Below are 26,993 nucleotides of genomic sequence, written 5' to 3' on the forward strand. Positions count from 1 at the left end.
GACAATCCCCAGAAAAGCCCTTAGACCTCACACACAATGGTAGCTGTTTGTGTGTTGTGTGTGTGTGTGCGTGTGCGCATGCGTGCCAGAGACAACCAACCTTGCAACCCAACAGAGAATCGCCTTTCAAAAATGCGCAAATAGTAGAATAGGATGCTGTTCAGATATTAAGGCTTTAGCTCAGTGGGATAACATGGTCTTGAGTTGAGTCATAACATATTTATAATGTGTGTTTTGTCAGTGTGAGCAGTCCTATCTGATGCGGGAGCATGAGGACGTTCAGGAGCGGACTACCCTACGATACGAGGAGAGGATCACAGAGCTACACAGCATCATCGCTGAGCTCAACAAGAAGATAGACCTGCTACAGGGCACTACCATCAGGTGGGTGGTACACACACACACGTTATATATATATATATATATATATATATATATATATATATATATATGTATATATATATATATATATATATATATATATATATATATATATATATATGTGTGTGTGTGTGTGTGTGTGTGTGTGTGTGTGTGTGTGTGTGTATATATATTTATTTACATACACTTAGGTTGGAGTCATTAACTTGTTTTTCAACCACTCCACAAATTTCTTGTTAACAAACTATAGTTTTGGCAAGTCGATTAGGACATCTACTTTGTGCATGACACAAGTCATTTTTCCAACAATTGTTTACAGACAGATTATTTCACTTATAATTCACTGTATCACAATTCCAGTGGGTCAGAAGTTTACATACACTAAGTTGACTGTGCCTTTAAACAGCTTGGAAAATTCCAGAAAATGATGTCATGGCGTTAGAAGCTTCTGATAGGCTACATGACATAATTTGAGTCAATTGGAGGTGTACCTGTGGATGTATTTCAAGGCCTACCTTCAAACTCAGTGCCTCTTTGCTTGACATCATGAGAAAATCAAAAGAAATCAGCCAAGACCTCAGAAAAATAATTGTAGACCTCCACAAGTCTGGTTCATCCTTGGGAGCAATTTCGAAACGCCTGAAGGTACTACGTTCATCTGTACAAACAATAGTACGCAAGTATAAACACCATGGGACCATGCACCTGTCATACCGCTCAGGAAGGAGACGCGTTCTGTCTCTTAGAGATGAACGTACTTTAGTGCGAAAAGTGCAAATCACTTGTGAAGATGCTGGAGGAAACCGGTACAAAAGTATCTATATCCACAGTAAAACGAGTCCTATATCGACATAATCTGAAAGGCCGCTCAGCAAGGAAGAAGCCACTGCTGCAAAACTGCCATAAAAAAGCCAGACTATGGTTTGCAACTTCACATGGGGACAAAGATCATACTTTTTGGAGAAATGTCCTCTGGTCTGATGAAACAAAAATAGAACTGTTTGGCCATAATGACCATCGTTATGTTTGGAGGAGAAAGGGGGGACTTGCAAGCCGAAGAACACCATCCCAACCGTGAAGCACGGGGGTGGCAGCATCATGCTGTGGGGTGCTTTGCTGCAGGAGGGACTGGTGCACTTCACAAAATAGATGGCATCATGAGGAAGGAAAATGATGTGGATATATTGAAGCAACATCTCAAGACATCAGTCAGGAAGTTAAAGCTTGGTCGCAAATGGGTCTTCCAAATGGACAATGAACCCAAGCATACTTCCAAAGTTGTGGCAAAATGGCTTAAGGACAACAAAGTCAAGTTATTGGAGTGGCCATCACAAAGCCCTGACCTCAATCCTATAGAAAATGTGTGGGCAGAACTGAAAAAAGCGTGTGCGAGCAAGGAGGCCTACAAACCTGACCCAGTTACACCAGCTCTGTCAGAAGGAATGGGCCAAAATTCACCCAACTTATTGCGGGAAGCTTGTGGAAGGCTACCTGAAACATTTGACCCAAGTTAAACAATTTAAAGGCAATGCTACCAAATACTAATTTGAGTGTATGTAAACTTCTGACCCACTGGGAATGTGATGAAAGAAATAAAAGCTGAAAGAAATAATTCTCTCTACTATTATTCTGACATTTCACATTCTTAAAATAAGGTGGTGATCCTAACTGACCTATGACAGGGAATTTATACTAGGATTAAATGTCAAGAATTGTGAAAAACCTGAGTTTAAATGTATTTGGCTAAGGTGTATGTAAACTTCAGACTTCAACTGTGTGTGTATATATATATATATATATATATATATATATATATCTATCCTTTAAAAATATATATATTTCCCTTTATTACTTTCCAACCCCACCATCCCCTCCCTAATTGGACTAAACTAGTGAACAACAATGCTTAGGCCTCTACTTCATGCTTACATACTATATACATTTTATGGACACGGTCAATAATTATATTTTGTTTGTTTTTACTCCTGAACTAACGATCATTTTCATGATGTCCATCTGGTATGCTTCTATATGCCATATCTTTCAAACTGTGCTCTTTCACAAAACCTCACAATATATAACCTATATCCTTATTATGGACACAGTATGTCTTACACTAGTTATCTTGTTGTTATTAGTTGTTGTTATTAGTCCCATCCTTCAGCCTTGTAAGTGTTTGTTTTCCTAGCTTAAGTGCCCTCTCCAGCCCTCTCCACCGGTGCTTAACACACTGATGTGTACCGGGGAAAAAAACTCCTCTGAAAAAATAGGCATCGGTTTGAGTGCTAAGCAGGACCATTAACCAAGCAACTGATTAGAATGAACTCAAACATGGCAGCCCCCCAAAATTCCTCAATTTCCAAAATGTGTACTGGTTTTGGTCACACTTTATTTGGATAGTCCGGATTGTCCATCTGTAGATGCTTTACAGATGGTCTTACTATCTGTTGATAAGCAACTGCTTGCTAAGGTTAGGTTTAGAATAAGGGTTAGGGTAAGGGTAAAGGTTAAGGTTAGTGTAAGGGTTAATGGATAGTTAGTTGTAATGTTACTGATAGTCAATCTGTAGATGCTCTACAGACTATCCAAATTAAGTGTTACCCTGGTTGTTTAATTAGGTTCGTTATAAAGTCTTATGCATTTTGGAAAAGGGGAATTCTCCAAATCTGTTTGATTTCATTCTCTGATTATTTGTGTGTGTTTATGTTTGCATAAACGGTGCCATGCCAATTCAGTATATCTTGTGTCATGTTGTCAGAACAGCATATAACAGTGTGAGTCAGTACTTTCTATTTGCCAACCTTGTGAGAACTCTGTGATGTGAATTTACTGCCCGGCTATTTATTTCACAGACGTGCAATCAAGATTGTGTCAAACCAATTATATGCAATCAAACGACCCTATAATTCAGAGCTACTGGCAAGATGTGACATATCAATGTTTGGTAGCAGCAGTGAGGTTGTTTAGTGCAATACTACTTTCACCAATAGTGTTTATTTCTGTATCACATACATAGACCTAATGGATAGAGTTTGGATAGAATCCATTTTCCCAATGGAACTCCAGGCATGTGTGGCAGACAATATACAGAATCCGAGACGCAGGCACAAGAATCAACATTCATTCAAAATGTAGAAATGTATGCTGCTTTCATTTGGATCTAGACATTTTCCTCGATTGAATTTATCTAGCTGTCATCGCAAGGGATGACAAGTGGTATCAACATAGGTGTGGGGTGTCCGTGCTTCATCTAATAGATAATCCGATGTGATCAGTCTCACAGACGTGTAAACACTGCACTGCTAAGATCTGACATTTCTCCTGCAGGTTGGTCACAACGAGAGCTTTTCCCTCATTAAAACTATACATGATCTTCATGCTTGTGCATATATTTAAATACTAATGCCTGAGAAGTTCAGACTGGGACGTCACTATTGCTTAATTGCGGAGGGTTCTCATCTGAAGCACGAATATACACACACACGTACGCGTATACGTGCTGTATAGGGTTAATCAGCTTGCGTATTCATGTGGAAAGTGTGCATATTTGAAAAGGACAAATGCTCGCCACAGCCTTATATGAATGGCATAGATTTCCATGTTTAATAAGGCATAGCTAATCACATGAAATGGCTGTATTTTGCCGTTTTACAGGTTAACTGATGCTAAGCTTACAGGATATAGGCTGGATCTCAGAGGGCTTGGATCAAAGGGCCTATTATACTGTAGGTCAGGGTTCTTCAATTCCGGTCCTGGAGGGCCGAAACACTTCAGTTTTTTATTTCTACGTGGTAGTTAATTGCACTCACCTGGTGTCCCAGGTCTGAATTGGCCCCTGATTAGAAGGAGAGGATGAAAAACAGAGGTGTTTCGGCCCTCCAGGACCGGAATTGAAGAACCCTGCTGTAGGTTTTCTCAGGTCGTTTTCCCAGATATTAACCATGTTAACTATACTCAAGGCTTAAGATTGACATGATGGTACATCTACACGGTTACTGTTTCTACTATTTATAGATCAATAGCTGATGCCCTATAAAACAAACTGATCTCTCGTTCCCACTGATCGAGTCTATACACCATCATCTGGTAATGGCAGTGTGTGTGGTCATGAAAACGACATTGAAGTAAAACAAAACTTTGCAGGGAATTGTCACACCCGCCTGGTTGCCAAATCACTTTTATGCTTTAGCTGACTCCTCTGTTTGCCATCATGCCAGGAAATTACAGCGTTATCGAAGCACAAACAGATCTGTCAAGGTTAGTGTCATATCAGTTTGACCTAACTCAGACAACTCAGTGACCCTCTGCCCCTCAGGGAGGAGGATGAGTTTTCGGAGCTGCGTTCGGAGCTCAGCCACAGCCAGCTCGAGGTCAACGAGGACGGACACAGCCTGGACCAGGACGGGGCATCCGTCTCACTGCCTGAAAACCACTCCACCCTGGTGACCGCCGACATGGGTAAGAAAGGACACAATGTGCCTGTAGTGCTTGACTGTAAACCCACGTACAACTCTTATAAATGATTTTGACTTGCTCTGAATACCCTCATTCTATGGTTTAGTGGACACATTCACCACCAAGCCGGAGTTGGCTCTACACCATCAGTAGAATTAATGTGTTCATGCTCTCACTCTAATCTTCGCTTTTCTGTTTCACTAATAACTGCTTTGATCAGTGGTTCATTTAAATCCTCTCTCCCATCCTATGTTACCTATCTGTGCCCATAGACTCTGTTACCTACAGTATCTGTGCATGTCCTCCCTTGATGGATGGCCTGTTGCCAACCAACTGCTATAGGGTTGATGGCACCCAATACACAATTATCGGCTTCTAGCGGAGATAGAATGAGGAGCAGTTATGTGTGTGTCTGTGTGTGTGTCTGTGTGTGTGTGTTTGTGCTCGTGCTTGCATGCACACTCCCACAATGGAAAATGTATTCAGCAGAGTCCGTGCAGCAGTTCCTTCCTTCGAGACGCTATTTATACTCCCCTCTATCAATGGTGCTGAGAGCACCCAGCAATCACTTGTCAATGGTAAAGAGCTTTATCGGTTTCTCTTCTTCATTATCCTCAACGTTGAGCAGAGAGAGAGAAGAAAAACATTTTTCAGTCATTTGTCTCTAGCTGTAGCCGGGGCAATCTTATCCCCTCACACACACAAAGGATTTCACCAGTCAGGAAATCGTTTAGGAAACAGGAATACAAGTTTTGTTAATCATCACGTTCGTTCGTACAGCACTAATTACTTTTGCATTGTTGGCAAAATCTGCAAATACTTAGCCCCCTCCAGCGGTAGGAAAAGGGGGCACATTGGGAAATACGTCTGTCGCTCTCCACATTTTCATATCCCACACAATGTACCCAGGCTATGTTTGACTAGGTCTGGGACGATAATCATCATTTATTATTTTGGATGCAGTATGGCAGCAGGTGCTCACCATCGGCATGGCGGTATTGGATGCTTTGCAGGGCTTTTATTTATATGCAGATTTAAATTTGTTTCTGATGAGCCAATTTGAATCCCTCTTGAGATATTAAGTTGTATCGCTTGAGATAAAGAAGTTGACACAGTGAATAGGGAACGGAAGCTTTGAAATTGGTACATGCCTTTTAGTGCTGTCCCCATTTAGTCGACTGGTCGATAGGCTGTTGGTCGACCGAGATTTCTTTAGTCGAGCAGTAGCACAAAAATACATTTAAAAAATCATGGCGTGCAAGACATCTGTCTGAGTGGACTGATCCATTGTGGAGGCAGTGGGGATGGCAATGTCCATCACTCTAAGACTTGTGTTACTGAAATTGTACAGTGCATTCGGAAAGTATTCAGACCCCTTGACTTTTTCCACAGTTTGTTACGTTACAGCCTTATTCTAAAATTGATTTAATTTTTATTTTATTTTATCAATCAACACACAATACCCCGTAATGACAAAGCAAAATCAGATTTTTATACATTTTCGCACATTTCTTTAAAAAAAACTACGGAAATAATACATTTACATAAGTAATCAGTCTTCTTGGGTATGACGCTACAAGCTTGGCACACCTGTATTTGGGGAGTTTCTCCCATTTCTTCTCTGCAGATCTTGTCAAGCTCTGTCAGGTTGGATGGGGAGCGTCGCTGCACAGCTATTTTCAGTTCTCTCCAGAGATGTTCGATTGGGTTCATGTCCGGGCTCTGGCTGGGCCACTCAAGGACATTCAGAGACTTGTCCCGAAGCCACTCCTGCGTTGTCTTTGCTGTGTGCTTAGGGTCATTGTCCTGTTGGAAGGTGAACCTTCACCCCAGTCTGAGGTCCTGAGCGCTCTGGAGCAGATTTTCATCAAGGATCTCTCTGTATTTTGCTCCGTTCATCTTTGCCTCTATCCTGAATAGTCTCCCAGTCCCTGCCGCTGAAAAACATCCCCACAGCATGATGCTGCCACCACCATGCTTCACCGTAGGGATGGTGCCAGGTTTCCTCCAGACGTGACGCTTGGCATTCAGGAGCTCTATGGACAATTCCTTCAACCTCATGGCTTGGTTTTTTTCTCTGACATGCACTGTCAACTGTGGGAACTTATTTAGACAGGTGTGCACCTTTCCAAATCATGTCCAATCAATTGAATGTACCACAGGTGGACTCCAAGTTGTAGAAACATCTCAAGGATGATCAATGGAAACAGGATGCACCTGAGCTCAATTTCGAGTCTCATAGCGAAGGGTCTGAGTACTTATGGAAATAAGGTTTTCTGTTTTAATTTTTAATACACTTGCAAAACATTATGGGGTAATGTGTGTAGAATGATGAGGAGAAAAAAAACAATTTAATCAATTTTTGAATAATGCTGTAACGTAACAAAATGTAGAAACATTCAAAGGGTCTGAATACTTTCCGAATGCACTGTATGTACAGAAATAAGACAGATCCTGCTTGTGTTGCCTGTTTGAGTGTTTGTTTAATAACCTATTGATTCCGTGAGCACCAAGCCTCAACCACATGTCGTATAAACAATTTCACAAATGTGGCTGTTTTTAATCTATGCTATGCTTTAATAAAGGCTTTACACTTTTTTTTCGTTAGAACAGCCGCTCTGGTATTGCTTATAATTTATTTAGTGTTGACACTGTTCCAAATGGTCCTTTTTCTTGATCTCCTTATTGTTATTATTATTAATTGTATCATTATAATAAGTAATGTCATTATCATTAGTAAGCTTAGTATAGCAGCCTTGTATAATCACCATCGAGCTGTAGGCCTAAGAGCGCATCCTGTTTAGTTTTAATACCGTAACTTACTTAGGCCTATATTTCAATACTTCTATAGACTACTGTATCAATCAATAATTTATTCGTTCGTCATCACACAGCATACGAGTCATTCATGATTTGAAATGCAATCAAGCATTTTAGTTTTAAAATAAAATAACAAAGCGACCCTTGACTAATTAGCGTAAACAATAAACAAACCGTTCCATGTCGGCAATTGCATTCACGAATGCATGCGACTGTTTTTAGTCTTTGCTGTAATAAAGTCCCCCCCCCCCCCCCCCCAAAAAAAAAAAACACAACCTGTTTTTGGTACGCTTATAATTTATTTAGTGTTTGTTCCAAACGGTCATAAAAATGATATTGTAATCAAACAGCACCTGTTTGGCACACATAATATGCACGCAGCGCTTGCACCTTCTTTTTCTTGAACTCCATTATTTTCCACAACTAGTAAGATTTATTCCACACATCTGACTTCCCCTTTACCTCCTGAGCAACCAAACATTCCCCCATTTTCTAGTTTATTTGTCACGTCATCTGCATCCATTTTGCTGTCACGTGTTACGGTGTTCTGAGTTTGTTATAACCAATTTATTGATGTGATTATGATCTGCTATAGGTCAGGCCCTATAGGTCACGTGCATGCGATGCATACATGTCACGTAAAGAGAGCAAGGATTGAGGGAATAGGGAATGTTTTTCCTAAACAAATTAGGGATTTCGGTAACAACTTTTCAGACAGAAATTGCTGTAATTATTTTGCAGCTTCAGCAGTTCGCTGTGGATACATGTACTGAATGACAATATTGTCATATTATTATATAAAAAAGAATGGTCCTGCTTGTATCGTTGTCTTTCTCTCAAATAGTAATGTGGTGTGTGTTGTATTCTCTCTAATCAGCAAATGTGTGTGAGATGCGGTTTAATGAGTGTGTTACTAGCCTGCAGCATTCAGTCACCCTCGGGCGCTCAGTTAAACCATTAGCATTTAGCACATGGCTGGTTATTAGTATGGCCCTAGCACACAAAACATCAACACTATGCTCCAAGGTCACCTTGCTCATGCAGACTACAGTAGCTGTGTTGTTCTAGCCACATGGAGGTTAGATTATTTGTTCCTAGATCAGTGTATCTGGCTCTAGTCCTATTATATTTTGGTCTGCATCAGGCATACTAGCATTCATTTATCTGATTCCACATCCGTTTGACCCTGGCCCTGGACTTCTTCCCTGTAGTCTACTGCAGTGGCCTGAACTCAGTTTGCCTGACATTTACATTAGGCTTTTAAACATTAATCCAATCCTAGACCAGTCTATCTGACCCGGATCTGTGCTTTCTCCCTGTAGACAACTGCAGTGACCTGAACTTGGAGCTGCAGCGGGTTCTGACTGGGTTGGAGAGCGTGCTGTGTGGGAGGAAGAAGAGCACATGCAGCCTGTCTGTGGCCGAGGTGGACCGCCACATAGAGCAGCTGACCACCGCCAGCGAACACTGTGACCTTGCCATCAAGGTAAGACAACAGGAAATGACTAGCGGCTAAGACTGAGACTCGTTTTAGCAAATCCTTTTCCTTCCTTATAAACACAATTAATTGGGAGGGAAGAGTGAAGGAGGATAAAGAGCGGACAGACTGAAATAAAAACATGCAGGATAGATGAAAATAGGTTAACCTAATACTGGTGTGCAAACCTTTCCTATTAAATGCATTCACAGACCCTTAAAGAAAGGTACATAAAAATACAGTGAGATTAGTTATAATACTTAAACTGTTGTATGACGTTGAACTGTCCTGCTGTAAGACCTGAGCCACTTCCAGTAATCCATCAGCAGGGGTCCTGGGGTGACCCTGGGTTGGACCCAACAGTAACAGACCGTCTCAGCCTGGGGGGCCTGTGTGATGGGGGGCCTGATGGTGGTCCCCATGGTGACTCCTCAGCTCAGGTAATGGAACCCTGTCTGCCTGGCTGTAATCTCTGTAGCGATGGGAGTGTTAGCAGTCCTAAGGGGAATTCAGTCTGCTAGCTATTTGTTCCTCGCAAACAGATAATACAACACACACACAGGGAAAGATGGGAGAATGAGAGCGAGGGAGAATGAAAGGGAAATAGACCTATAGACACAGAATGTGACAAAGAGATGGAGAGAAGTAGAGAAAGGGAGAGGGAGATACAGTTATGATAAAGAAAGAGATAGAGAAAGGAGAGAGGCAAAGTGATGGACAGAGAAATAAAGCAATGGAGTGGAGGGAGCTCCTTGCCTCATCCACCAAGTAATTTTCATGACCAAAAGTATGTGGACACCTGCTTGTTGAACATCTCATTCCAAAATCATGGGCATGAATATGGAGTTGGTCCCCCCTTTGCTGCTATAACAGCCTCCACTCTTCTGGGATGGCTTTCCACTAGATGTCGGAACATTGCTGCGGGGACTTGCTTCCATTCAGCCACAAGCATTAGTGAGGTCAGGCACTGATGTTGGGCGATTAGGCCTGGCTCGCAGTTGGTGTTCCAATTCATCCCAAAGGTGTTCGATGGGGATGAGGTCAGGGCTCTGTGCAGGCCAGTCAAGTTCTTCCACACCGATCTCGACAAACCATTTCTGTATGGACCTCGCTTTGTGCACGGGGGCATTGTCATGCTGAAACAGGAAAGGGCCTTTCCCAAACTGTAGCCACAAAGTTGGAAGCACAGAATATTCTAGAATGTCATTGTATGCTGTAGCGTTAAGATTTCCCTTCACTGGCCTAGCCCGAACCATGAAAAACAGCCCCAGACCATTATTCCTCCACCAAACTTTACAGTTGGCACTATACATTGGGCCAGGTAGCGTTCTCCTGGCATCCACCAAACCCAGATTTGTCCATCGGACTGCCAGATGGTGAAGCGTGATTAATCACTCCAGAGAACATGTTTCCACTGCATAGGAGGTCCAATGGCGGCGAGCTTTACACCACTCCAGCCGACACTTGGCATTGCGCATGGTGATTTTAGGCTTGTGTGCGGCTGCTCGGCCATGGAAACCCATTTCATGAAGCTCCCGATGAACAGTTATTTTGCTGACGTTGCTTCCAGAGGCAGTTTGGAACTCGGTAGTGAGTGTTGCAAACGAGGACAGACGATTTTTACGAGTTACGCGCTTCAGAACTCGGCGGTCCCGTTCTGTGAGCTTGTGTGGCCTATCACTTTGCGGCTGAGCCGTTGTTGCTCCTAGATGTTTCCGCTTCACAATAACAGCACTTACAGTTGACCGGGGCAGCTCTAGCAGGGCAAGACTTTGACAAACTGACTCTTTGGAAAGGTGGCATCCTATGACGGTACCACGTTGAAAGTCACTGAGCTCTTCCGTAAGGCCATTCTACTGCCAATGTTTTTATATGGAGATTGTGTGGCTGTGTGCTCGATTTTATACACCTGTCAGCAACGGGTGTGGCTGAAATAGCCAAATCCACTCATTTGAAGGGGTGTCCACATACTTTTGTATATATAGTGTATGTCCTTCGTGTTAAGACTGCTAAAGGCGTAACAGACAATCACTATAACTGGCATTCAGTTAGTGACAGTCACAGCCCACTCACTGTAAGGTGGGAGAATGGATTTACTTGGCTTTATGTTATCAGCCTGAATGGACCTCCATCACAAACTATTGTGTCAGAGCAGCAATAGAGGACAGATAGAGACATATTACTGTAAAGAAAGATAAATCAAGATCCCTATGTTGAACGTTTATTTAGCTATCAATTTCTCCCCCTTTTGTTGGCTGATCACAGTGGACACAACCAGTGCTAATTAATTTGGATGAGGACAGGGGCTTTCTCCTTGGGCTTGAAAGAGAGGAATTTGAGTTGCCTTGTTTCAGTATGAATCTGACCACTTAATCCTAATCCAATTACATTTTGTGGGAAGAAAAATAGACGCCTTCACAGTTCCAGCTGAGAGGCTTAATCCCAAACCGATCCCTCTTTTCTAGACTGTGTCCTAATTGTGTCTTTTTTGTAATTTGATAGAAACAAAAATTATCAAGTGAGTATGAGCGGTGGAGCTGATTCCTACACCGACATATCCAGTCCTTTCAGATTTGCGAGGAGTCAGCCAAGGATCTAGTGATGGGTTTGGGATTGGGCCACAGTATCCCATTGTGTGTGGATCCAATCCATTACCAATGACTAAGCCTATAAAAAGAAACAGAGTACCACACAGGCAAATATGTATCTTCTCCCAGGCCATTTGTTGATATTGGGTGTTCATGCGGCACAGACAAGTTTAAGTTACTCCACATGATCCATAGCAGTAGTTGGGCTTCTAACACCGTTTCGATTCAGTTGATAAAGCCGATCCAGACCTCATACAGAGGGAGGGAGCAGAGGCGCTGTACTTTATATGATATAGAGCCCATAGACACTATGCCGTCTTAAACCCAACAGCTACCATGAAGGTTCCAGTTTAAGAGAGTATGAAATACACATGTCAAGCATTTGAGTGTTTAAAATGCAGTAGTGGTGCTTGGGTAAAATCACTGGGGAAGCCAATGTGTTGTGATAACTGCATTGTTTTCTCTATAACCTGTTAGTTCATATGCTTTGCCACTGTGATATATAGGCCTTATGCCGAGACAATAAGAAGACAAAGTGGCAGAATAAATTCAACACCACCTTTGTTTCATCACAAAACCGGAGAGCAACATCTGTCCACAAAGCATATTGCATGTAACAAACAGTTACATGACCTACAGCATGGTCAATCAAGTTAATGCTTCCGACATTCTCGGACTACATAACTATTGATTTAGAACCACTGAGAGTTACCGCAAGTCGCAAACAAAACAGGAGCTGCCTCCACTATTCTAGCACCATTTCAACTACAACATTTCATCATCAAATCACTATGCTTAGTCTAATACAGTGACAATTAAAAGATACCAAAAACAATTTAGTCCATTCAACATAAGCTAAATATGATGTGGCTGTCAATTGTACTGATTTATGTGTGTGCTTGCGTGCAAGTAGAAAAAAACATGTTGACTCACCCTACTAGTAGAGAAACGCCAACGCCATCCTCCTCTCTTTCATGTCGCCGAAACGGTCGATGACTATGTCATACAGTAGGCTACACGCTTTTAGTTTTTGTTGTCCTGGCTAAAATGCTTGCTCGCTAGCCTAACTTCCTTTCATGGGCAATGATGAGCCAGCTAGTTAACATTAACCTACTACATCTAGCTACATATTGAACTTCCATCCTCTCAGGTCAGGGGCACAATGTATGAATTAATGGTTGGATCAGAATCGCCATTATAATCATTGGCCAGTACAGAGAATTAAGTAAAACCACAAGTCCAAATCCCTATCGCCATTCATGGCTAATTTAGAAAAGGGACATTTTTAGCTAGCTAGTCATGGGAGGACAACAACACAACGAGATGCAACAATTAAAGTTATTTCTGTCATTGACGTTTTGGCTTTTGTTGTGATGTGATTGGTGTGAAGCCAAATCCAAACTGGCTTCCCATGACACTTTTTGTTGTTGGTGCGCCTGGACCATTCACAGTTGAGCTCACTCAGTTTAGCTCAACGCTGATTGGCTTTTTTATTATATTTTTTATCAATGGAGGCCAAATGCTCGCTAGCATTCAATGCTATGGGCGGCAACAATATCATGCTCTTTTTGACCAGACAGCATCAGATAAATGGGCTAAACTATACAGAGACAGAGGGGTGCTGTTTCGCTTACTCTGAGATACATTCAGCCTCAAATTGAAGGAATATTATAAAACACAGATTACACAATTATTTCTTTTTTTTCTTGGTGAATGTTTTGGTTTCCCTTGGCATCCATGAATACACCCCACTGTTAAAATGATTTATTGTGGTGAATTCAGGACACACTCGGCTAATTGGGGGCATTTCAGTGCATTTTCAAATCAGTTCCAGATTTCAAATGTTCTTCGTAAAAAAATTGTCTAGGCCTATATTAAATATCAACCCTCAAATGTACATTACTGTAAAAAAAGTATTAGTTGAAGGCAGTATTAGGTTGCAGTAGTATATTCCAGAAATAGAGACTATACGGTACAGTACCACTCATCTCAGTATCTCTGTGGCCTAGCCATGCTGGGGTAGACTTATCTGTTCATTTAGAGGTTCAATTGGAGAGTTAGTGCTGGTATGGAGTGATTTCAGTGCCAACAGAAATTGTATTTCAATTCCAACATTTTTGAATTTGTATTAGGATATTGAATTTCAATGTAATATTTTTGAATTTGTAATGCACAAATTGAATACTTAAATTCATAAATAGAATTTTTATTTCATGATTTGAAACTGAATTGAATGAATATTGCATTGTTTTAAAGTCAATATTTATATATTCAGTTTCAATGATATATATTGCATTCATTGTCTATGTATCAAGTTTACAAACTATTATTGGAAGTTTATCAAAGTTTCAAAAATTCAACTTCTCAGATGCATTCAGATTCAGTTTTTCGAATTCAGTTCTCTAAATTCAGATTCAAAACCAGAGACAACATCCTGGTACTTTGCCGGCCAGGTATGATAGAGAAGAACAGATCGAATAAAGCACTCTCTGTGGTAAACAGAAGCTTTTCCCACATTTTGTTACATTACAGCCTTATTCAAAAATTTATTAAATAACATTTTTTCCTCATCAACCTACACACAATACCCCATAATGACAAAGCGAAAACAGATTCTTAGATGTTTAAAAAAAAAAATATTAAAAAACAGAAATACCTTATTTACCCAATTATTCAGACCCTTTGCTATGAGACTCGAAATTGAGCTCAGGTGCATCCTGTTTCCATTGATCATCCTTGAGATGTTTCTACAACTTGATTGGAGTCCACCTGTGGTAAATTCAATTGATTTGGAAATTATTTGGAAAGGCACAAGCCTGTATATATGAAGGTCCCACAGTTGACAGTGCATGTCAGAGCAAAAACCAAGCCATAAGGTCGAAGGAATTGTCCATAGAGCTCCGAGATGACAGGATCGCGTCGAGGCACAGATCTGGGGAAGGATACCAAAACATTTCTGCAGCATTGAAGGTCCCTAAGACCACAGTGGCCTCCATCATCCTTAAATGGAAGAAGTTTGGAACCACCAAGACTTTTCCTAGAGCTGGCCGCCCGGCCAAACTGAGCAACCGGAGGAGAAGGGCCTTGGTCAGGGAGATGGTCACTCTGACAGAGCTCCAGAGTTCCTCTGTGGAGAACCTTCCAGAAGGACAACCATCTCTGCAGCACTTCACCAATCTGGCTTTTATGGTAGAGTGTCCAGACGGAAGCCACTCCTCAGTAAAAGGCACATGACAGCCCACTTTGAGTTTGCCAAAAGGCACCTAAAGACTCTCACCATGAGAAACAAGATTATCTGGTCTGATGAAACCAAGATTGAACTCTTTGACCTGAATGCCAAGCGTCACATCTGGAGGAAACGTGAAGCATGGTGGTGGCAGCATCATGCTGTGGGGATGTTTTTCAGCGGCAGGGACTGGGAGACTAGTCAGAGATGAACGGAGCAAAATACAGAGCTCCTTGATGAAAACCTGCTCCAGAGCGCTCAGGACCTCAGACTCGGGCAAAGGTTCACCTTCCAACATGACAACGACCCTAAGCACACAGCCAAGACAACGCAGGAGTGGCTTCGGGACAGGTCTCTGAATGTCCTTGAGTGGCCCAGCCAGAGTGGCCCGGCCAGAACCCAATCGAACATCTCTGGAGAGACCTGAAAATAGCTGTGCAGCGACGCTCCCCATCCAACCTGACAGAGCTTGAGAGGATCTGCAGTGAAGAATGGGAGGAACTCCCCAAATACAGGTGTGCCAAGCTTGTAGCGTCATACACAAGAAGACTCGAGGCTGTAATCGCTGCCAAAGGTGCTTCAACAAAGTGCTGAGGAAAGGGTCTGAATACTTATGTAAATGTGATGCTTCAGTTTTTTATTTTTTATAAATTTGCTAAAATGTGGAAAAAGTCAAGAGGTCTAAATTCTTTCCGAATGCACTGTATACAGATCCTTCAGATAGTATTCATACCCATGACCTATAACACATGTTGTTGTGTTACAGCCTGAATTTAAAATTGATTAATTTAATAAAAAATGGTACTGAAAATACTCAATTCAATTGAATTTTATAACTAAATGCAATATTTATTCAATTCAGTTTCAAATCACGAAATACAAGTTCAAATGATGAATTCTATGATTCAATTTGTGCATTACAAATGCCAAAATATTAAATTCCATTACAATATCCTAATACAAATGCAAAATTATCGCTCAATACCTGGCCTGGTGTGAGATCTACAGCAGTCGATGAGACTTGGGATTTCAAGTTCATTCCATTTCCTTCGGTGTTTAAACCAATTGCCTCTTACTCAACCCCCCCCTCTCCTGCTCTCTCTCTATCGCTCTCGCCCTCTCACTCTGTCTGGGAGCTGAGAGGGAGATGGATGGATGGATAGAGCACGGCGCTTGTAACTCCAAGGTAGTGGGTTCGATCCCCGGGACCACCCATACACAAAAAAAATGTATGCACGCATGACTGTAAGTCGCTTTGGATAAAAGCGTCTGCTAAATGGCATATTATATTATTATTATTATTATTATTATATAAGAGAGATTGACTCTCTGGGGTGTGGAGGAGATAAAGGCGTGACTCAAGCCTGTCTCTAAGCCCACTACAAGCCTATGAATCACTCTAGCATCAGAGATGAGGATCTGTAGAGACAGACATGATCATAGACGCTAACCCTCTGCCATATCTCACACGTTCATACGTATGCACGCACATACACACACAGTTATACACTCTAAAATATGGGCACTTTGGGAGATCAGGGGTTTCTTCCACTAGATAGAAAAAGGAAAAAGACACATGTACATAAATCATCGTCTTGGGTGCTTGTTCTACTCATGTAAATTGAGACGCGTGATGGACTACACTACCCACAAATTATAAACATAAAAATTGAACCGCTATGTAGGGGAAAATCCTGTGCAAAAACGAATGTGCCTGACATGTTAGATTTTCTTGGTCTCACTTTTGTTTTGTCTCCCTGTTTAGTTTTTCTCATATCATTTTCTTGTCTCTTTCTTGGGGCTACTACTGTCACGATCGTCGTAAGCAACGGACCAAGCCGCAGCGTGATATGCGTACATCTTTTAATGAGTACTTTATACACTACAACAAAACGATACGTGTCCTAAGGTTAACAAACACAAACCTCTCCGGAACAAGATCCCACAAATAACTAGTGCAAAACAGGCTGCCTAAGTATGGTCCCAATCAGAGACAACAAGCCATAGCTGCCTCTGATTGGGAACCACCCTGGCCAACATAGAAATAAACGATCTAGAAAGAAACACATAGAAAACAAAACATAGACACTACACACCCTGGCTCAACATTTAAGAGTCCCCAGAGCCAGGACGTGACAACTACAAGGTACCAAATTGTTATTTTTTGTGATGCCAATTTCAATGAGTCCCAGAGAATCCACAGTCATTCACATTTGGTTAGTAGAATTGTTACCGTGTAATCTCAATCTCAACACCCTATACATACGGCACTGTAAAATGGCGTGCCATAAAATAACGTTCCCCCTCTTTCCTCCTTCCCCCAGACGGTGGAGGAGATCGAGGGAGCCCTCGGACGGGACTTCTACCCCAGCCTGTCGGAGGAGCGGATGCACTGGGAGAAGGAGCTGGCCGGCCTGAGGGAAGAGAACGAGAGCCTGACGGCCATGCTGTGCTCCAAGGAGGAGGATCTGAACCGCACCAAGGCCACCATGAACGCCATCCGGGAGGAACGTGACCGCCTGAGACGACGGGTCAGTCAGCTGGGTCCCGTTATTATGATTTTTTACATTTTCTGTCATCTGGTTTATGGGTTTTGTGCGTTTTCTGTGTACCTTTTTTGAGCCTTTCCACGTGACTGTGTTGGTGGCTGACAGACTGGGGTGCATCGTTGCTTAATATTACTAAGTCAGGTTTACATTAATTTTGGTTGAATCTGACCCATAGCAGTCAGTACATAGAAAGGTATCTAGTGAGGTGGAAGGTAGAAAGAAGAGACTCAACAATGCAATGTACATGTATTTTTGATTAGATCCCAAAAAAGTTGTGAGAACTTGACCCTGTTGCCAAATCTCCAGTAAATGTGTCCTAGTGTGAACCTGTTCTAGGTAGAGAACTAAGACTGTAAAAAAAATCTCTGCACAGAATGCGCTAAGCTGTAATTATGGTCCACCATGTCCGTTTGATTGAACGATCTGCGGAGATCGGTTCAAATATAGACATGTTCTCTGATGCCTTGTCGCTAGGCCACTGCATTGACAGACACTCGCACGTACCATTTCTAATTCCAGCAAGTTTATTCAGGGAGGTCTGAAGGAGAAGAAGACATTACTGGGCACGAGTGGCCAGACACATGTATTTATCCTTGCTCCTGCAAGAATGAACCCTTTGAATTTTCCAGCTGCAAACTGAGTTCTGCTTTCTGAACCAAACGATGGTGCACCGGTTAGGGCGGCCGTCTGAATCAATACGTTGAGCACTTTTAGACACATAATCAAATCTGGTGTCCTCCCAAGGCTTGCTGAAGCTAGTTAGGACCGTAATATGATTAGACTGCGAGATGTATCGAGCTAAAAACGGTCAGGCCGACCTAACCAGCCTCACTAATTCTAGTGGGTCCTCAGAAAGGAGACCCAGACGCAGCAGAAAAAGCATCCCAGCTCAGCTCAGAGCACTCGTTCCTCCCACCCTCTCAATTTCTCCTCTCCTCTTTCCTCTAATGAAATCTGACCGTTTTGCAGACTAATTGGACAAATGCATTGCGTTGCTGTTTCAATGTGGGGCTCCTTAAAGGATTTGCTATGCACACACCGGTGTGTCCTTGGGGGCCCGCTTCCTCCTGCTCAGCCTTTTAAAATATGGATTCCCCCTCATTTGAGACTCAAGGTCCGAATACGATCTTAACTTTCCTTCCCTATGCTTTTACCTTCCATTTGAAGGACAGGTATTTACTGTGGTAGTAAGCATCTGTTACACCTTTTACAGTACCGGTACTGTATGTGTGTAGTCCACATAATTCAGCTGTGTCGGCAGTTTGTTTACGATACAAAAGAGCCTTGACTTTTAAGTCCAGAGACATACCTCTATATATTGGCATGTCATTGTAAGCTTTTACAATGCACTCCACTCATAATAAGAATCACTGATATGTTGGAATCAACCACTTCCAGTGAAACACCACAGCACAAGGCAGTGTATACTGAAGAAAAATATAAACGCAACATCTTAAGTGTTGGTCCCATGTTTCATGAGCTGAAATAAAAGATCCCAGAAATGTTCCATACGCACAAAAAGCGTATTTCTGTCAAATTTTGTGCACAAATTTGTTTACATCACTGTTGGTGAGCATTTCTCCTTTGACAAGATAATCCATCCACCTGACATTTGTGGCATATGAAGAAGCTGATTAAACAGCATGATCATTACACAGGTGCACCTTGTGCTGGGGACAATAAAAGGCCACTCTAAAATGTGCTGTTTTGTCACACAACACAATGCCATATATGTCTCAAGTTTTGAGAGAGCATGCAATTGGCATGCTGACTGCAGGAATGTCCACCAGAGTTGTTGCCAGAGAATGTAATGTTAATTTCTCTGCCATAAGATAATTTGACAGTACGTCCAACAAGTCTCACAACCACAGACCACGTGTAACCACGCCAGCCCAGGACCTTCACTTCCGGCTTCTTCACCCGCGGGATTGTCTGAGACCTGCCACCCGGACAGTTTATGAAACTGAGGAGTATTTCTGTCTGTAATAAAGGTCTTTGTGGGGAAAAACTAATTCTGATTGGCTGGGCCTGGCTCCGCAATGGCTGGACCTGGCTCCCAAGTGGGTGTGCCTATGCCCTCCCAGGCCAACCCATGGCTGTGCCCCTTCCCAGTCATGTGAAATCCATAGATTAGGGTCTAATTAACTTATTTCAATTGACTGATTTCCTTAAATGAACTGTAACTCAGTCAAATCGTTCAAATTGTTGCATGTTGCGTTTATATTTTTGTTCAGTATACTAGAACTGTCCTGGACAGATGTGCATGTGAAAAGCATGTGCATATGAGTCAAACAAAGTCTTCGATTTATATACTGGCCAGAACCGAACAGAACCAGAATCATTTTCTTTGCAGTTTCTTTTCTCAGGGATCATGAAGGAGACAGCTGGCTAGAGGACTAGTTCATGATGGCACAGTCGCAGTCCTCTCTGTGTCCTTTGGCAGCACATGGCAGCCATGTGGCTTTTTTCAGACCTACGGCTCCCAGGGAGTTTGTCAGGAGAGGAGAGCAGGAAAAACAGCAGTGTTCAAAGTCATGGCCAAGCTCTCTCGCGCGCGCTCTCTCTCGCTCTCTCCTACACCCTCTCTTTCTCGCTCTCTCCCTCCTACACCCTCCCTCTCTCACGCTCTCTCCTACACCCTCTCTCTCCCTCTTACACCCTCTCTCTCCCTCCTACACCCTCCCTCTCTCTCGCTCTCTCCTACACCCTCTCTCTCCCTCCTACAGCCTCTCTCTCCTACACCCGCTCTCTTTCTGTCTCTCTCTCTCACACACTCTTTCTGTCATACACCTCTCTTTCTGTCTCTCTCTCACACACACCCTTTCTGTCATACACCTCTTTCTTTCTCTCCCTCCCTTTCTCCTACACTCAATTCAATTCAAGGGGCTTTATTGGCATGGGAAACATGTTTACATTGCCAAAGCAAGTGAAATGGATGAACAAAAGTGAAATAAACAATACAAAGTGAACAGTAAATATTACACTCACACAGTTCCAAAAGAATAAAGACATTTCAAATGTCATATTATGTCTATATACAGTGTTTAACGATGTGCAAATAGTTAAAGTACAAAAGGGAAAATAAATAAACATAAATAAACATCTCAATGTGGGTTGTATTTACAATGGTGTTTGTTCTTCACTGGTTGCCCTTTTCTTGTGGGAACAGGTCACAAATCTTGCTGCTGTGATTGCACACTAAGGTATTTCACCCAATAGATATGGGAGTTTATCAAAATTGGATTTGTTTTCGAATTCTTTGTGGGTCTGTGTAATCTGAGGGAAATATGTGTCTCTAATATGGTCATACATTTGGTAGAGGTTAGGAAGTGCAGCTCAGTTTCTACCTCATTTTGTGGCCAGTGTGCACATAGCCTGTCTTCTCTTGAGAGCCAGGTCTGCCTACGGTGACCTTTCTCAATAGCAAGGCTATGCTCACTGAGTCTGTACATAGTCAAAGCTTTCCTACATTTTGGGTCAGTCACAGTGGTCAGGTATTCTGCCACTGTACTCTCTGTTTAGGGCCAAATAGCATTCTAGTTTGCTCATTTTTTTGTTAATTCTTTCCAATGTGCCAAGTAATTATCTTAGTTTTCTCACGATTTGGTTGGGTCTAATTGTGTTGCTGTCGTGGGGCTCTGTGGGGTCTGTTTGTGAACTGGACCAGCTTGCTTAGGGGACTCTTCTCCTCTCTCTCTCTCTCTGTTTCTCTCTCCCTCTCTCCTACACCCTCTCTATCCCTCCTCTGTCCCTGCTCTCCCTCTCTCATTCCCAGTGTCTGCTTCACTGTCAACCTTTCCCCACTCTCCTCCTCACCCCCCTCTCTCTGTCACTCACTTTCTCTTATCTGTCTCTGAAAGTCTCCTCTCCCCTGGCGTCCATAGGGAAATAGAGGTGGGGAAAATCTGTTCTCGCAGTCTGGCTGGCGGAGGCAGAGACCGAGTTAGAGGCAGATGCAAGCTAATCGTTTTCCAGGCCAGTATGTCTGCCTCTAGAGGAAGCCTGATTTACACACCAGACCATACATTTGTGCTGACATGTACTGATGTTTGTGCAGATTGTTAAAATGATGTAGATCGATATACCTGTGCCTATAATACCACATGTATGTATACAATGTAAAGGTTCGCCTATATTGTTGACAACATGCAGGTAGCTAACATGATTTAGACTTCTTGTCATGTGTATTCAGCTATCCAGTGCTGCCAACAACTCGTCAGTTGCTGACTGTTTGTGGGTATATATTGTGGTGTCACTGTGTGTACAATGGGTGCTGTATAAAGCACAAAAGGCCATTGTATCCAAAACCAAGTTTGCTGAGTTTTCACTGTTTATACAGTATTTTCATGGGCCAGGGTTCAAACTAATGTTATTTCTTTTCCACACTTTTCCTGGCAGAGGAAGCTCTCTCCCTCTGACACATACACACACCTCAACATACATGCACGCACACAACCACACACACACCTGGAGCCTAAACTGCTTTGGGTTGTGAAGAGGTAACAACATATAAACAACAGCATGTGGATTTTGTATACAAGCTGCAAGCATAATACAGACAAATCCAAGCTTGCATACAAATTCATTGCTAGACCTGGCAAGCCTTTACATGAGCTTTCTGATGCTTAATATAGAGTGAGAGGAGAAGCCTGTCAGCAGTGGAGCGACTCAAGTACCCCGTTGCCTCTGCATTCATGACATCATCACTGTCCCAAAATTCCTGCCTTTGCCCACTGCTCTAAAGAGATGAGATGGATCCTCACATTGTCTAAAACTGGAGCAAGAAGTGGTTAAAGTCCTTTGTAAATCCTCTATATGATGAAGTCATAAGCAGTTGTGTGTGTTTTCAGCAGGTCTGGGTGTTATTTATGTTTTATTCATGTTATTTTCATGTGATTTGCCATGCCCATGAACCCCAGCTTATGTGTGTCTTTGTGTCCCATATAATTAAATAGAACACAGTCACAATGAAATAGTAATATAATGTGTCTCTATGGTGTCTTCTCCCCAGGTGCGGGAGCTGCAGACGCGTCTCCAGAGCTCCCAGCCTGCAGGCCTGTCCAGCCCTGGGCGTCTCACCCCCGCCTCCCGCCCCATCAACCCCAGCACTGGGGAACTCAGCACCAGCAGCAGCAGTAACGATATACCTGTGGCCAAGGTAGAACACACACACACACACACACACACACACACTATGACGTGCATAGTAAGGTACAAAAAAACCGCATGTTATGCATGTCGAAGTACATTAAAGGGTTAAGACCTCACACGGTCTTGAGTAATAGAATTGAAGAAATGGAATATCGTACATTCATGAGGTAATGCAATGTCTCTCTGGAATGGCCAAGGAAAAACATTTTGTCATCGTTTACATTTTTCACTCTCTCTATCACTTGAATGACACATACACACACTAATCAGCGTACTAGCCTTGGGCTTGTCCAGTCAGAGAGGGACAGTGGTAATCAGAGGCAACCATTCGCTCTTCCACTCTCCCGTGTGTGTCCTTGACATTGAGCCTCAGAGGGAATACAATACATTAGAGCAGTGGACCTTTTCTGAGCCGAGATCACTTTCTGAGTCAAAATGAAGGCCGAGATCTACCGCTCAGATTTTATTTTAATTTTTTACTTGACTTCAAAAACGTAAGCCTATGCAACATTAACCTATTAAAAACAGTTCTGTAGAAATTAAGTTTGTAGTAGGCTATATGCCCAATACATTATGCAATGTTTGAATTGCCCTGCCAATGTTGTTCTTCTCAGACATTAAAAAAGTATATTTCAAAACTTGGTTTACGATCACACTGGTAATAGATCATCATTTGTTGTATTATTTGTGAGGCACAGCTGAGTGAACATAAATTGAAATAATGTGCTTTCTTTATTTTACTGGACTGATTGTGCCTGCATCTTATGGTCAGTCTTAGCAGAGGGAAAGCATCAGAGGGTCCGCCTCTCCCCGTCGGACAGTGCCTCAGCCCTCCCCGCTCCGCTATGACCAAAAAGGGGACACCGTCTTCGCACTGATGGCGAAACTCGAGTCACACCGCATTATTTCTGCCTCATGCACAAATTCATGTTGCTACTCTTATGACCAGAGAAAATGAAATATTCCTTGATATGAAAAAACACAGCCGCTAATAATAACAATGCAAGCCTATCGATACACTTTGCTACTCATTCGTTGAAACTGCAGTGTGAGTGGTTAAGCGCATTTCATGGCTTATAAAAGTGGTAAGTAAAATGTTTAACATGAACTCACTCATAAAAACAGCAGGTCTTTGCTGTATTCGTTGACAGTCTCTCTTTAGTCATGGTTTTTGACGTTTTGAAATCACAGTATCAACTTCCTTAGCTGTGCGCTCGAGGAAGCTGCAGACAGACACAGTGATCTGAGCAATCCGATTGGCTAGCGGTAGGCTTATAGGTGCACTTGATTTGCTCTCGGGGCACACCGAGTAGGCAGAGCTGGTACCTTCAGACACATGAATTTGTTCAAAATGGGAACACTTCGCCTACCCGGTGCACAGGGCAGCTGAAACAAGTGCACCTACTGCCAACAGAGCGAGACAGAAAAAAGTAGCAATGTAAGGCTATATCGTTGGGTTTTTTATAGAAATGTTTCGCAATCGACTAGGAATGCCTTGGAGATCAACCAGTTTGTTGTCTTGTTGCTAGGTGGCAGAGCGGGTGAAGCTGTCTAAAACCAGGTCGGAGTCTTCTTCCACCGAGAGGCCTGTTCTGGGACCAGAGATCAGCAGCATCGGGGTAAGGAGCTACTGGATGCCTATTCAATACTGAAGGCTTTGAGGGGGAAGATGGCAAAGGGTTAAAATAAAGGAAGAGATGGAAGTAGGATAGAGAGAGGGGTAGACAGAGTAAGAGAGAGCGCGACAGTAGGTAGGAGAACATTTCCCTGTAGCAGCTGGCCGATGATAACAGCATTAGCAGAAGTGTCAGAGATAGGTACCTCCAGTATGGTGTGACAGACCTGGTGTAACTCATACCCCACTGCTCTGCTCCCTACCCTCCCCCTGCCACACACAAAACCCCGTTGAGACTAAAGGTTGACCTGACAACGTCTCCTCGAACAGGGGAACAGGGAGGGGGAAAAAACAACCAACAGACCCAGCTATATAGTTTTATCGCTTTCCTCTTTCAATCCTCTTCTGATGCCCTCTTTTCTCTAGTGCCTCCCTCCCTCTCTCCCTTTCTCTCCCTCTCTTTTTCTATCTCCCTCTCTCCCCTTGGTTTGTGTTCACGTGTGGGTGACGGGAAACCAATCCTAATGATTCCAGGCTTCTCTTTTCCCTGAAAGCTCCGGCCACCAAAATTCTAAACTTCTCCTCTCAATCTTTAGCCAGAACCCATCTGGCCCAAAATAGACTAGAATGAGAGTCAGAGGGAAGAGAGAGAAAGAGAGAGGCAGGCTGTTAGTATTCGTCTGGGACTAGGCTGAGACGGATTATGTAAAGGAATGCAGAGCAGAGTTCAGTCTCTCTCCGTATACAATCTCTTGAAAAATAGTTTGATCTCAATAAGACTAACCTGTATAATTAAAGGTTATAAACTCTGTCTGTATACACTCACTGTGGATTAAGAGAGTGGAGGATCACAAATAAATGCCCTCAGTCTGTCTGACCCATTGAATTCCCATTGTGTTGTTTTTACATTGTGATTTTGGGCTGCACCTCGACTCACATTGGTTGAAGCGCTGTCTACTCCCCTCCTCCTTAGATCAATGTAAATGTCAGTCTTACCCCCATGTACCCCTGTTCCTCCTCTCCCAGGTGTCCAGTAACGTGGCGGAGCACCTAGCACACTCCCTCCAGGACTGCTCCAACATCCAGGAGATCTTCCAGACCCTATACTCCCATGGATCAGCCATCTCTGAGAACAAGATCAGAGAGTTTGAGGTGGAGACGGAGAGACTTAACAGGTGACACTCAAACCATGTTGCCTGTCACTCATAGCCCTTATCTTCATCTTATAATTAATACTGGTCCATGTTATATTAAAGTAATGCCACCATTAATGCCAAAATGTATACACCAAAATGAATAATGCAGGCATTAGATTTGGATTTCTTTGGGATAAAGAGAAACTTGTTTAATGTACGGTGCATTCGGAAAGTATTCAGACCCCTTGACTTTTTCCACATTTTGTTACATTACAGCCTTATTCTAAAATTGATTAAATAATTGTTTTCCCTCATCAATCTACACACACTACCCCATAATGACAAGGAGAAAACAGGTTTTTAGAATATTTTGCAAATATATAAAAAATGCATAACAGAAATACCTTATTTACATAAGTATTCAGACCCTTTGCTATGAGACTCGAAATTGAGCTCAGGTGCATCCTGTTTTCATTGATCATCCTTGATGTTTCTACAACTTGATTGGAGTCCACCTGTGGTAAATTCAATTGATTGGACATGATTTGGAAAGGCACACACCTGTCTAATATAAGGTCCCACAGTTGACAGTGCATGTCAGAGCAAAAACCATCACCATAATATGCGAGTTGCGAAATCAACGAGGGTCAAGGGTTGGGACGGAGGAAATGGCGACTGTGCTTGAATCTGTAAGTGCGGCAAGTGAAGTGTGTGATAATGAATGGAACATAGTGAAATCAAAGAATAGAACAAAATGAGGAAAGACGAGGACCGGTCCCATAATGCATTTCTTATTGGACTGCGTTTTTTGGACAATGAGATTTATTTGGGAAATCCATTTGTAATATCGAGGATTGTGAAGAAAGCAGAGGGAAAGGTGGATTCAATCAAGGTGACTAGATGCGACCTTGTTTTGGTTAATTGTGTTGATGAAGAACAGAAGAAGCGTGCACTGGATCTGGCAAAATTGTCCACGTCAGAATGTATTGATCTTCGGAGCAGGGCGCCTGCCAAACGAGTTATAGCTGGAGTCTCGTTGGATATACACTACCGGTCAAACATTTTAGAACACCTATTCATTCAAGGGTTTTTCTTTATTTTTACTATTTTCTACATTGTAGAATAATAGTGAAGACATCAAAACTATGAAATAAGATACGGAATCATGTGTTAAACAAATCAAAATATATTTTATATTTGAGATTCTTCAAATAGCCACCCTTTGCCTTGAGGACAGTTTTGCACACTCTTGGCATTCTCTCAACCAGCTTCATGAGGTGGTCACCTGGAATGCATTTCAATTAACAGGTGTGCTTTCTTAAAAGTTACTTTGTGGAATTTCTTTCCTTAATACGTTTGAGCCAATCAGTTGGGTTGTGACAAGGTAGGGGGGGTATACAGAAGATAGTCCTATTTGGTAAAAGACCAAGTCCATATTATGGCAAGAACAGCTCAAATAAGCAAAGAGAAACGGCAGTCCATCATTACTTTAAGACATGAAAGTCAGTCAATCCGGAACATTTCAATGACTTTGAAAGTTTCTTCAAGTGTAGTCGCAAAAACCATCAATTGCTATGATGAAACTGGCTCTCATG

At 42.4% G+C, this 26,993-nt stretch overlaps 1 protein-coding gene across 2 annotated transcripts in view; it reads left to right on the plus strand.

Annotated features, from left to right (window-relative positions):
• The window catches only part of mcc (MCC regulator of WNT signaling pathway), a 115,643-nt gene that overhangs the window by 49,323 nt on the left and 39,327 nt on the right, over nt 1-26,993 (plus strand). For both annotated transcript variants that reach the window (XM_084140295.1, XM_084140296.1), the window contains exons 5-11: nt 242-384; nt 4,697-4,839; nt 8,979-9,142; nt 17,272-17,478; nt 22,508-22,654; nt 24,177-24,266; nt 25,289-25,437. In XM_084140295.1, coding sequence (XP_083996421.1) covers nt 242-384; nt 4,697-4,839; nt 8,979-9,142; nt 17,272-17,478; nt 22,508-22,654; nt 24,177-24,266; nt 25,289-25,437 — 1,043 coding nt within the window. The remainder of the gene's footprint in view (nt 1-241; nt 385-4,696; nt 4,840-8,978; nt 9,143-17,271; nt 17,479-22,507; nt 22,655-24,176; nt 24,267-25,288; nt 25,438-26,993) is intronic.

Source organism: Coregonus lavaretus, assembly GCF_964263955.1.
Source record: "Coregonus lavaretus genome assembly, chromosome: 24".
In the NCBI taxonomy this organism is placed as follows: Eukaryota; Metazoa; Chordata; class Actinopteri; order Salmoniformes; family Salmonidae; genus Coregonus; species Coregonus lavaretus.